At 47.4% G+C, this 12993-nt stretch overlaps 1 protein-coding gene across 2 annotated transcripts; it reads left to right on the top strand.

Moving 5' to 3' along the window:
* Window positions 1–1962: 1962 nt before the first annotated feature.
* SLC35C1 (solute carrier family 35 member C1) lies at window positions 1963–8491 on the top strand (the record flags this gene model as incomplete). 2 transcript variants are annotated; one of them, XM_080974795.1, is made up of 3 exons in its annotated part: window positions 1963–2305; window positions 3707–4260; window positions 6741–8491. In XM_080974795.1, 2 exons carry the CDS (start codon window positions 3738–3740, stop codon window positions 7298–7300), a joined length of 1083 nt encoding a protein of 360 aa, XP_080830921.1. In that variant the 3' UTR covers window positions 7301–8491. The 2 variants fall into 2 exon arrangements, with proteins under 2 accessions (XP_080830921.1, XP_080830920.1); XM_080974794.1 differs by lacking the exon at window positions 1963–2305 and having other exon boundaries at window positions 3699–4260.
* Between the last annotated feature and the right edge of the window lie 4502 nt (window positions 8492–12993).

The raw sequence follows: 12993 nt of genomic DNA, 5'->3' as shown, positions 1-12993 counted from the left end.
CAGCAGGGGGCAGCATGTGGCAAGCAGCATAACTGCAGCCAGCTCTAAAATACCTTTGTCAATGGCAGATATTTATTAGAATTCTGAAGTTAATAGCCCATCTGAAACCCATGAACCCATGATGGTAGTGCAGTATATCTTAAGGATATAGATAACCAAAGGTTCGACTAGTCCATGAAAGACATGATCAGAATATATTGTAAAAGTCAATAATGTATTTAAAAGCCTGCAAGGGATTAGATGGATAAATAAATGAATGAAAGCACTAAACCATTAACAGCCATTAGCTTTGGTGGCTAGGAAGATGCAGCCATGGTGTGCATGTATCTGACTAGTAATCTGAACGGACTTGCCAAGTAATAAGGAAGTAAGTAGTAAGCTTCCGGTTTGCCACTGCTTGCTCACTTGCCAGTTTGCTCACTTACTGTCACGTGCAATCTATCCTGTTTAAGGGCTGAAAATGGAGACTATGAATGTAAACACAGAATTGTGGCAACATTGCTATACAGTGGTACCTCTGGTTATGAACTTAATTCGTTCCGGAGGTCTGTTCTTAACCTGAAACCGTTCTTAACCTGAGGTACCACTTTAGCTAATGGGGCCTCCCACTGTTGCCGTGCCACCGCCACGCGATTTCTGTTCTCATCCTGGGGCAAAGTTATTACGATAATAAAGGACAAAAGTGGTAAGGACCTAACAGAAGCAGAAGACATCAAGAAGAGGTGGCAAGAATACACAGAGGAATTATACCAGTAAGATATGGATGTCTCGTACACTCCAGGTAGTGTGGTTGCTGACCTTGAGCCAGATATCCTGGAGAGTGAAGTCAAATGGGCCTTAGAAAGCACTGCTAATAATAAGGCCAGTGGAAGTGATGATATTACAGCTGAACTATTTAAAATTTTAAAAGATGATGCTGTCGTGGTGCTACACTCAATATGCCAGCAAGTTTGGAAAACTCAACAGTGGCCAGAGGATTGGAGAAGATCAGTCTACATCCCAATCCCAAAGGAGGGCAGTGCCAAAGAATGCTCCAACTACCGCACAATTGCACTCATTTCACACACTAGCAAGGTTATGCTTAAAATTCTACAAGGCAGGCTTAAGCAGTATGTGGACCGAGAACTCCCAGAAGTGCAAGCTAGATTTTGAAGGGGCAGAGGAACCAGAGACCAAATTGCAAACATGCGCTGGATTATGGAGAAAGCTAGAGAGTTCCAGAAAGAAATCTACTTCTGCTTCACTGACTATGCAAAAGCCTTTGACTGTGTCAACCACAGCAAACTATGGCAAGTTCTTAAAGAAATGGGAGTGCCTGATCACCTCATCTGTCACCTGAGAAATCTCTATGTGGGACAAGAAGCTACAGTTAGAACTGGATATGGAACAACTGATTGGTTCAAAATTGGGAAAGGAGTACTGAAAGGACAGATCCTGAAGCTGAGGCTCCAATACTTCGGCCACCTCATGAGAAGAGAAGACTCTCTGGAAAAGACCCTGATGTTGGGAAAGATGGAGGGCACAAGGAGAAGGGGACGACAGAGGACGAGGTGGTTGGACAGTGTTCTCAAAGCTACCAGCACGAGTTTGACCAAACTGTGGGAGGCAGTGGAAGACAGGAGTGCCTGGCGTGCTCTGGTCCATGGGGTCACAAAGAGTCGGACATGACTAAACGACTAAAGAACAACAACAACAACAACATTACTTCCGGGTTAGCGGAGTTTGTAACCCAAAGTGTTTGTAACCTGAGGTACCATTGTAGTATGTTGGAGGCTGAGATGTTGGTTGACTGTTACACTAGTCTGTAGGGGTGCCAACTTGAATAAAATATTGGGGGGGGGAGGTAAGCCCCACCCTGCATAATTGATCACATCACAGAGCATGCACACCATTTGAATGACAATGTCCATTAACTTTGGTATTTTATTGGGAGGGGGTAAAGGGATGAAAGGTGGGCTATAACTGTACTAAATGAAAATAAATTGAATTAAACAATAGCAGCTGAAAGGGAGAGGGGAGAAGCAAGGTTACAAAACATAATTTCTAGCAGAGTTCATGCTGTCTTTGAAGGCTGCTAGAGAAATTCAGCATGTGGACCCTTTCCAGGTGGGGTTGCAGTGATGGAAAAAGCTGTAGCTGCTGGTTTTCCTGCCTGTATAGCCAAAAAATTGTTGGTGCCACATGAGCATTTTTCATTGATGGGTGGTACCAAAAGGTAGATAAGGAAGCAAGCAAACATCCGGTCCAGGAAGTACAGGTCGTTGTTGCAAGAAGGCAGAAGAGCTGCTTGCTGCTTAAGTGAGAGGTGAGTGAAGGGCTGTCTGGGGAGTGGATGTTTAATAGCTGCTGTGCCCTCCCCCCCTCCCTACACACAGTCTCCCCTCCTTGTCAGAGGGAGGTGGCAGAGGTGCCACTTACCCACCTAAGAAAGCAGGGAAGCAAGTGCTGGTTGCAAGGAGCGGCAATCAACTGTGATTCCTACATTGCAAGGGGTTGGGCTAGACACCCTCAGGGTCACTTCCAATTCTACAATTGTATGATGTTGGAAACGGGCCATTGGATGCAATTCTCACGGCTGCATCACTCGAGACAGCACAAGTGGAACGTCCTAGCTGCAGCACCGCCCAGGAAGACAGAGAGAAGAGGGTCAAGAGGAGCAAATAGGCATGGAGGCTGTGGTGGCCGCACACATAGGAAGATACCCAGACCATTACTCTGTATGGTCCACACCAGGGTGGGGAACCTGTGGCCTTCACGACGTTGCATGATCCCTGAACACTGGCCATGGTGGCTGGGGCTAATGGGAATTATAGTTCAGCAACATCGGGTGGGCCACCGGTTCTCCACCGGGAGATGCAACTGAGTGCCCTTCTGCACGTGGGGCAACTGCTCCGAGAGCTGCGGCTCGTCTCAAACTCCCTCCTGTGTCCGTTTGCCATGCGGGAGCCTTGGCCGTAGCACCGTCCGAAGGGGATCCTAACCGCTGTCGACCGGGAGGCAGCGAGTCGAGGCGGCCCTGGGCAGGCGAGCAGCGGCGAGGTTGCAAAGAGCTGCTTGCCCGCTGGCCCGAGCTCTCGCTCCCTGGGTGACCCCGTGCTTGGGATCGGGGAAGGCGCATCAAAGGCACGTTGGCCCGCGCAGAAGGTGCTACCGACTTCGCTCGGGTGTTTCCCGATCTTGCGACAGGCGCCATCGCGACACGTCAGCTGCCTCGGCAAATCCGGAGCGCTCGGCTCCTTTAAGCCGGGGCCGGCCCCTCGCAGGCGGAGCCGAGCTCGGGGACTGGTGGGCTCCAGCAGAGAGGAAGTGAGCGAACGGGCGTCCCCTTCCCGGCTCCGGGGGTGAGCGCAACCTTTGCCTAGCAAGGCCGGAGCCCTGCGCGGACCTGGCTCGCGTTCGCCGAGCCAAACACGTTTCTTGGAGGCGTGTCCCATTGATCGATTGCAATGGGTCCTCCTTGCAAGTAAAGTACGCTTAAGACGGCTGGCTGCCTGCCTTGCCTTTTCTTGCCGGCGCCGCCAGATCCTTTCAGCGATCCCCGAGATTGCACCGCGGCTTGCTGCTCTGGGCGCGGGGATCTTGTCCATGAACCTGCAGGCGCTGCCCTTTGCTGGCTGCGGGGCCGTCGGGGCGCGAGTGGCCGCGGGCACCTCCTCCTCGTTCCTCCCTTGAGCTTCTTCCCCCGCTTCTTTTCCGCCATGAACAGGGTGCAGCTGAAGCGCTCGGCGATCCTCAAGATGGCCCTCAGCGGATCCTCGGACCCGCTGCTCCAGCAGCAGCACCTGGAAGGGGAGGACGGCGGCGGCGGCAAGCAGCCTCCGTTCGTAATCCGGGCGCTGCGCATCGCCACGGTGGTCTCCCTCTACTGGTTCATCTCCATCACCATGGTGTTCCTCAACAAGTACCTGTTGGGCAGCCCTTCGCTGCGCTTCGAAGCGCCGCTCTTCGTCACCTTCTACCAGTGCCTTGTCACCGTCCTCATCTGCAAGGTCCTGAGCCTCGTGGCCTCCTGCTGCCCGGCCGGCGTCGTGGACTTCCCCTCCATCCGCATGGACCTCAAGGTGTCCCGCAGCGTCCTGCCCCTCTCCGTGGTCTTCATCGGCATGATCACCTTCAACAACCTGTGCCTCAAGTTCGTCGACGTGGCCTTCTACAACGTGGGGCGCTCCCTCACCACCGTCTTCAATGTGCTTCTCTCCTACCTGCTCCTGAAGCAGACCACTTCTCTGTACGCCCTGCTGGCCTGCGGGGTCATCATAGGTGAGTAGGGTCTAGTGCAGGGGTCTGCAACCTTTAAGACAAAAAGAGCCACTTGGACCCGTTTCCGAAGAGAAAAAAAACGGGGAGCCACAAAACCATTGCGACATTTAAAACAAATATATCTCCGGAGCCGCGATCTGATAGCGGGCGGGAAGGTGACGTCGGGACGGTGCGTGACTAATGCACGCACTGCCCCCATGCAACGTCACAGCCAGTACAGCGCCCACCACAGTGGGGAGTGTCGGGGCGCACAATGCGCCTCCTCCCCTCACTAGTATCCGCCCCGGAGCCGCGGCAAAGGTGTAAAAGAGCCACATGCGGCTCTGGAGCCGGGGGTTGCAGATCCCTGGTCTAGTGGTATGGCAGAGAAGCACCTTGGGGTGGTATGTTCTAGTAAGGTAGAATTTGCAAATGGAGAAGTGGGGGGAAATGGAACAATTTTGGAGTGGGGGGAACTGGTTTCCTCCCCACCCCCAAAGTGGAAGAAACCCCAGGGTTTCCCCCATTTTTTCCCAAACCAGAAGGGAAAAAATGGGTTCATGTTCCTAACTTCTCCCATTCCTGCCCCGCCCCCCCGAGCCTTTACTTCTCTACAAATAATTGTGTCCAGTGCCTCTTGAGCCTATGCACTCTCACTTAGAAGCCCCCTTGAATCCCACTGGGATTTAATCCAAGAAAACAGGCCTAGAATTGCAGCCTTAGGGCAAGGATAGACAGAAGAATATGGATGATTTGCAGTATGGTTTCTAACTTTCAGTTGTTTATCAATAGCAACTGAGGCCTGCCTTGGACGTTTTGCTGCCTGAAAGACAATATGAGCCCCCCCCCCCCTTTCTCGGTCAGACCACATGCAGAAGTTTAATGGACTGGTAGTTGAATCTCGTTTCAATACTGGGATAGCATTCTCCACCACTCCTCTCAGCAGCAGTCTAGTGTGGGGCTGCAGAGCAGGTGGTGTGGTGTGCACAGAGCAGGTGGTGTGGTGTCATCTATAACACACACAGAGAGAAAATTGTTTAATACCTTTAGGACTAACTTTTTTGAAGCTTTTTTTTTGTTTTTGTTTAAAAATAAAGCTTTCATAAGTGACAATCTAATTTGTCAGGTTCTGTCTTAGAACCGGGGAAGGTAAGGCAGAAAAGTCTGCTGAAAGTTGACCAGAAGGAAATATTCTGTAGTTCTTAAAGGAACAGTAATGAAGATCAATTCTTCATGGTGTGCAAAGGAACCATAGCCTTTGTTAAGACTGTGAAGTTTCCGAATGAACTCCTGTTCGTCCCTGTTGCATTCCATGATCACTCATAGATCCCTTAGTGCTTTGTTCTTTATCTGATTTGTTACTGTGCCTAAAAAGGATAGGCCCTTTTGTACGATGCAAACTGCTGTTGGACAATGTGACATTAAGTACATCACAGGTGTAAGTGCCATTGGTATGATGGATGGTACCATTGGTTTCACTCACAATATTACTTGTAAGGATTAGAGGGAACACTTGATGTTTAGGTCTGTTACAAGCTGAGAGGTGCTTGCCTATTCTAAACTGGTAGGTAGTAATAGCATGTAAATTTCTAATCTCCATTAGTGATGGGGGTGATCATACAGTACTTATGATAGCACATGGAAGATACATGCTTACGTTTCACATGGGAGAAAAATCCAGTGGCTTGCACATAAACTTTTATTTTTCCACATAAAAGTTTTAAGCTCTTATATTTATACAGAAAAACTTAGCAACATATGGTCACCATCTATGGAAAGAATTGGTAAGAAGTTGACTTGAGCTGAGTGAGGGAATACTGAGCAAAGATGTTGGTGTCAAAGCTAGAAGCTTGAGCAACTTTCAGAAGCTTAATATTTCTCTACAATTACCATTTCTTGCCCCACAAGTCCATCTCCTTTTCCCACTACAAAGGTATTTATTTGTTCAAAAATATTATATGTCTTAATATAATAAAAATAAGTGGCTTACATAAAAACACAACAACACTCAATAACATTTCCTAGAAACAAAATAAAAACAAAACACAATTGCCTCTCGCAAATAAAATTGAAGAGTTTAGAAAACAGAGAATTAAAAATCAAGAGTCAGAACCCAATAAGAATCAGAATTACAGTAAGGGAGGGCAGCTGATTGAGCCAGCCCTAAAGATATTTAGCAGCAAAATGCTTACTCAAATGCAATATTGTCTTGAAATTTTGGACTCTCCATTAAAGTTTTAGAAACAAAAACACATTTCTTTGTAATCAGTGCTCTGCGGGAGTTCCCAGTTCTCCTTTTCAATGATCCCCAGAAGAATCAGGACAGTCTTGATGTGCGTCCACAAATCTCCAAAGATAAACAACACTAAGGGAGTAAAAACTGCTCTCCCCCTCCTGGGTTGTCAAAGTCTTGCATCTTAAGGATTAAGTTGCTAATTCTGAGGCTCTTCTTGTGCTTTTCTTGCCTGGCCAGTATGTCACCAGTCTTCTTTGCTTCGCAGGCGGCTTCTGGCTCGGTATAGACCAGGAGGGAGCTGAAGGCACATTGTCCTGGGCTGGCATAGTTTTCGGAATCCTGGCCAGCCTCTGCGTCTCGCTCAATGCGATCTACACTAAAAAAGTGCTGCCTGCTGTGGATAGCAGCATCTGGCGCCTGACGTTCTATAACAACATCAATGCCTGTATCTTGTTCCTGCCGCTCATGTTGTTCTCTGGTGAGTTCCATACACTCTACTACTTTGATAAATTGGGGAGCCTCAACTTCTGGGGCATGATGACTCTGAGTGGGGTGTTCGGATTCGCTATCGGCTATGTGACAGGACTTCAGATCAAATTTACCAGCCCGCTCACTCACAACGTCTCCGGGACCGCGAAAGCATGTGCTCAGACCGTGCTAGCCGTCGGCTATTACGAAGAAATCAAGAGCTTCCTATGGTGGACTAGTAACATGATGGTTCTCGGGGGCTCCTTTGCTTACACCTGGGTGAAAGGACTGGAGATGAAGAAGGTGCAGGAGGAACCTATTCCCAAAGCAAACGAGAAAAATGAGACTGGTGTCTAAACTTGCCCCAGGCTGTACCTTCACTGTCTGCACTTGTAGCCTGCGTGCATAGATGCAGTGGAGCTTGGCTGACAAGAGAGCCAGGGCTTGGAGTCCGCAAGGCCGGGAAATCCTGTGGCTGCAAATATGTGGGAGGTGGAAATTGGCGGGCGAACCAGATTCCTCCACAGATACAGTTTGCTGTGGTAATCGTGGTCAAAGGGGGATTTTCACAATTGGTTTTCTATCACGGAGGTGACAAGGGTTGGTGGTGGGGCTGGGGAGCTCAGATAAGGGACTTGTGGTCAGTCAAGTTGCTCCTGAAAAAATGGTTGTTATCACTACTAGCTACTTGCCTTTGTGCGCCTTGCTTTTCCCTTGGTAAAAGGAAGGTGTGTGTGTGTGTTCTGTTAAAGGACCAATGGAAGGAGACTTGAAAGAAATTAAGAGTAGAGGGATTCTGCCTATGTTTGTCCCAAGGGGAGTGGGCTTTCTGTGAAGGTGCATCTCTACATTGTCTTCCCACACAATGCAATCTGGTGTGCTTGCTGAAGGACTAACCTCTTGGTCATTAACCCCTTTTGCCCCCGTGGGGCAAATCTGTACCAAGAAATACGAGGGCCCCCTTCCGATGGTGAGTGGAAATATCCCCAGAGACACCAAAGGGTATGCATTTGGGTTTAGTGAGGGTTGTGGAGGATTTCGAACAGCACCATTTGTTCATCAAGTTCATTTCTAAGTGGAGTGTCATTGGGCCTCAGGGCTGACTCACGAGAAGGGGAGTTGGGCCTAAGGAGTTTTGAAAAGTGGTGGTCTGGCCTTCCCACAATTCCTTGAGAAATTCCAGCTCTTAACTGAGTAGCGGTCATGCTAGGCCCGACTCTTCTCCCCAGGATCACTGATAAAAGAAGGTATGTCAGTGGCCGGCCTGACCTGCATTTAATGGGCTCTGAAGAAACTAAAATGGCAGCATGCCCACTGCTCTTCAGAGAGATAGGATTTAATGATACGTATGCACTCCTTTACTGAGTGACCCTTCCATGGGCTCCAAGAGCCCACGTCTCATTGGAATGTTTCACACATTTGCCTTGTTGCCTTTTTCTCATGTCTGTGCCCCCCCCCAATCTTCTATGATTTTGTATTGGGAAACGAATCTTCCACTGTGGAACTTTGATTGTTACATTTATTTAATAAAAGTATGGTTCACCATTATTACTTTTTTTAGTGGCTTGACTGCTTCCTGGACAATGGTAAGGTGAATGGGATAAAAAGTGAAAGGAGGCCACAGATGGCTCCAAGCAGAGGATTTTGTGTAAACTAAACCCTAGGCTTTTTTCTTTTTAAAGCCTTAGCTCACTTCTAGCCTACTGGTGCCAGCATATGTTATCTCAAGCATCGTGAAAGTGACCCCTTGCTGCTGGCACCAGTTTCTCCTGTGTAAATATCTTGCCAAAAATCTGCAGTGCAGGAGAGACTGTTTGCTCTTCCTGTTCAGCTCCTGTTTGAACCAGCACTGCCTCTCCTATACTGAACACACATCCTTTAAACATGCCCATATTTCATTGGATGCCAGAGAATCGACGCAAAGAGCTTCTCTCAGTGCCCAAGTGTGGTGGTGGCTGAATTAATTGGAGGAGGGGAAATGGCTGCTCTTGGTTTTGGTGGGTGGTTGGCCGGCCCTGTCTTTTTTCCTGCTCTTTTGAATGTAGCAGTCATTTTGTGCCATGTCATGCCCCCCCCCCAAAAAAAAAATTCCAAATGTTGGTGATCCCCGTTTAACATGTGTACCTACTAGGGCATTGAGTCCTGCCAGTGGAAGCCATGCATGAGAACTTCTGAGCCGTATGTTGATAGACCAGTGCCACGCCTGAGTCAGAGCAAGGCCAGTGACACTTCTGGAAGAGTCACATGAGTCCAACTCCCTAAAATCATAGCTCAGAAAAGCTCACGACATTTTGAACTTCTCATCAAATGACAGTAGGGATTCTTGAAGTGGACATCCAGGGAAGTGAGATGTTGGAAGATGTTGGGATGTTGGTTACCTACAGGCATCTGGGAGAACAGGATGCTGCACCAGATGCGCCATTTGGCCTGATCCAACAGGCTCTTCTTATGTTCCTAAATCTTTCTTGTAGGTCTTAGAAACAACCTTCAAGAGACCTGTCATAAATTGGCAAACACTGTTCACAAGTGGGCCAGCATAACTTGAGAGAGCATTTTTCCGCAGAAGGAATTAATGCAGATCAAATCTTTACACAGGCTGTGCCTTTATACTATCCCACCCCACTTTCAAGCCCACCATTAAATAAGCATATAACCATTATTTATTAGTTATTTACTTAAATCAACTTGCTTACATTTTCATATTGCCAAAATGTGTAGGGAGAATTTACAATATCATTCCTTTTCATACAAGGAAAAAGCATCTTTAATATTTTTAACAGTAACACACCAAAATCACCTCAAAATAAAAAAAAGTTCTACATGCTGCAGATTCAGCTCTTCCCTACAGTATTTTGTATTTGTTCTACTTTCTAAAAAAGTGTAGATCCTGCAGTGGCAAACCAGCATACCAGAGGCAAAAGCTGATGAAGTAATGAATGCAAATTTTATCTTGGAACAGTAGACACACACCTCTAGCCTCTATACAGGCAAGCAAAAGGCATGTGCAGACTTTAAGGAAACATCCCAGATGGGTAAAAACACGCAGGGTGTGATTTGGGGAGCATTTTGAGTGCCAAGAGGGGCACTTTCATTCCCCATGCCTAAGGCTCCCTGGCTTAGGAGGGACCCACTGAGTAACCTCTGTAGCAGAACAGATGTGCCCCTCTGCTGCTCTGACTTATTGGATGTTCCCTTTGCACAGGTTTGAATCCAGCACGTATAATGCATGGGGAGGGGGTCTCATTAGTATTTTTAACCCGAAGGTTGGGATTGTCACTGTCTTGGACTTCTTGCAGGCACTGGAAATGTGCCCATATGTTACTGGCAAAGCTCAAGTCGAAGCTGTTAAAAGAGAATCATTGCACGAAGAGGACACGCTATTGCTCTTGGCCTTGCCAGAAGACAGCATTTATAGGAGGCCTCAGCTGAGCAAACACTCATTTATGGTGAATAATAAAGTTTCTACTGTATGTAAACCCACAGAGTCACTGAAAGCATGAAGAAATGTGGAGCCAAGAAAGGAAGGAAGCAAGAAAGGTAGTTTTAAATGCAAGCAGTGTTGATCCAAGACTTAATCCTGATCAAACCCACCATGTGGCAGCAGATGAGGTGGCCGCCTTCCAGCCGTTCTCTGGAATTCCCTCACAGCTCCCCATTAATCATTCCCATCCTCCTGGGTCTGGTCATGGCAATGCTCGCTTGTGTTGCTTGCCTGGGCTGCCTTCTCCAAATATGATGGTGTCGTTGAACAAGGCCCTTGACCAAGTGAGCAGGCAGAGGAGCACCAGCCCAGCTCACATACTCTGGCAGGCACCGTGCACGTTACGTTTGCTGTTCTGCGCATGGGATGGGTGCAGGTGCCACTGCTGCTGTGTTGCACCATTTGTCAGAGAGGGAACTAGGAGCCGCCCAGCAGACTGATGAGCAAGTGGCAGCAAGGTATTAAACGACAGAGCCCTGTGCGCCGTAAGCTAGTCTGTGTGTCAGTGTTCAAGTGAGGCTTAGTTACTGGTGGGCTTCTGTGAATGGAGAGTGGGTGACAGCCTGTCCTTTGCCTCTGGCAGCAAAATTGCTTTTGGCTGGCTCTGGGTGCAGCTGTGTATATCACCTGGGTGTATCTCATGTATGATGTTGTGTTCCTTGACATCAGGAATAAGGCTGGCAATTTTTGGAGTGGAGGCTGGAAGCGATGCTGCACCTTTAAGGAGGATGGGACAATCTGGCGAGTGATTACCTCACTACAACTTGTTGTGCAGCAGTTAAAGGTCCAACCCTACATTAGGAAGGGAATCCCTTTAGTTCCCATAGCTCAGACACTGCCTTGAATAGAACTCCTTTGCAATGACTCCTTGTTTTGCTGGAAGGAGAAGGTGCTACTCCCTGTTTTAAATGAGCCCGTATCACCATAGGAACAGATTACAGGTTACCAAACCAAAGGCTTAGGTAACCTATAACTCTGCTGGCAAATCACTGAAAGCCACTGGGTCCAGCCTCCAATCCTGAGGCAGGATCTTCCTTGGATTAGTTCCTGCATGGACTAGCACACATAACTCACACATGTGCCAAATCATCCAGGTGTTCACTAAACTAGTTTTCCTAACTTTTCAGACTGTCACTGCTTTTACTGTTTTTAAAAGCAGCTGGATGGACAGATATCAATAGACAATAATGTTTCTCTCCATGCTGTGAAAAACTTCACCAGCTGATTCTGCACACAGGGTTCCTGTTGAAGTCACAAGAGCAAGCCAGGCAATTTGTTTTTGCTTTTTTTTTTCTCTGGTCAGTCAGCAACCCAACATAAAGTAAATGGCTCCAGTTGCCTTAATTAAGCATATTAAGCTACTGGAAAAGATGAAAACCAAACTCTTTTGAAAGACACTACAAAGTTTAAAGGCTTAAAACTGCAACCTAACAGTGTCAGCCTACACATGTATATTCAAGAAATAAGATGTGTTGATTTAAACGAGACTTATTCCCAGTGAAGTAGATATAGGATGGCAATCACAACAAACACACGTCAGACCAAAAGGAGGGTATTTTTATATTCACCATTAATATTTAGTTTGAAGTAAATTTCACTGGGATCAACTCCCAAAAAAGTGTATACAACAGGAAGACAGCCTTACTGTTAATGTGAAAAACGCCCTTAATATTCCAATCTAATTATAAGCAAGTTTACCTGGAAGTAAAAAAGAAATATGTTTCATTAACTTTCAAAGAATTATGCATAGATCTCAGATATAACTATTTTCTTATGCCTTTCCTAGATACTGTTCTCTCCCTCCCCCCCAAGCTCTGCACCCTTCCCTGTCCACATAAGGTACTGCACTGATCACAGGAGTGCTACAGGATGTTGTGATGACCTTATAACCAGCGTTTAAAGATTGCATAAATGCACGGACAGACCTGCTGCAGGCAACGAGCCAATGCTAATAGCTGGGAACATAACCTCCATGTGTCAACAGTGTGCCTTTGAAGACCAGATGCCGGAGACAAACAGCAGTTAGACTGCTTTGCTTGTGTGCCTTTCCCCAGTTTTAGACTGTACACATGCAGACAGCGTTAGGCGCGCCCGCTTTAAGCACACCTCAGAGCAGAAAGGAACTGAAGGGAGAAATGAATCAGCGAGGCACTTTTGTGGGTTGCCTCATTTGCGAAAAACACGCTGGTCTGTTGTTGAATCATATAACTTTAGAGTTGGAAGGTACCCTAGGGGTCATCTAGTCCGACCCCCTGCAATGGCTAACACGGGGCTCGAACCCACGACCCTGAGATTAAGCGTCTCATGCTCTACCGACTATCCCGTGGGATGGATATTAATTCAGTTTCCGGGGCACGTTTTCACACACAAAACTGGCCCGATTTTCAACCCATAGCTGTCAACCTTCCCTTTTTTGCGGGAAATTCCCTTATTCTAGAGCCGTTTCCCGCTGCTATCCCGGATTGTTAAATATCCCGTAGCCTGTCCCCGGGTCAGGTGAGGCTGCTGATCCCTTATTTTCAAATCTGAAAGTTGACATCTATGTTTCAACCAGCGCTTCAGCTCTAAA

Source organism: Podarcis pityusensis (assembly GCF_964106645.2).
Source record: "Podarcis pityusensis genome assembly, chromosome: 1".
In the NCBI taxonomy this organism is placed as follows: Eukaryota; Metazoa; Chordata; class Lepidosauria; order Squamata; family Lacertidae; genus Podarcis; species Podarcis pityusensis.
The sequence above is the reverse complement of the archived record's forward strand: the minus strand, read 5'-3'. Positions and strand labels throughout refer to the sequence as shown.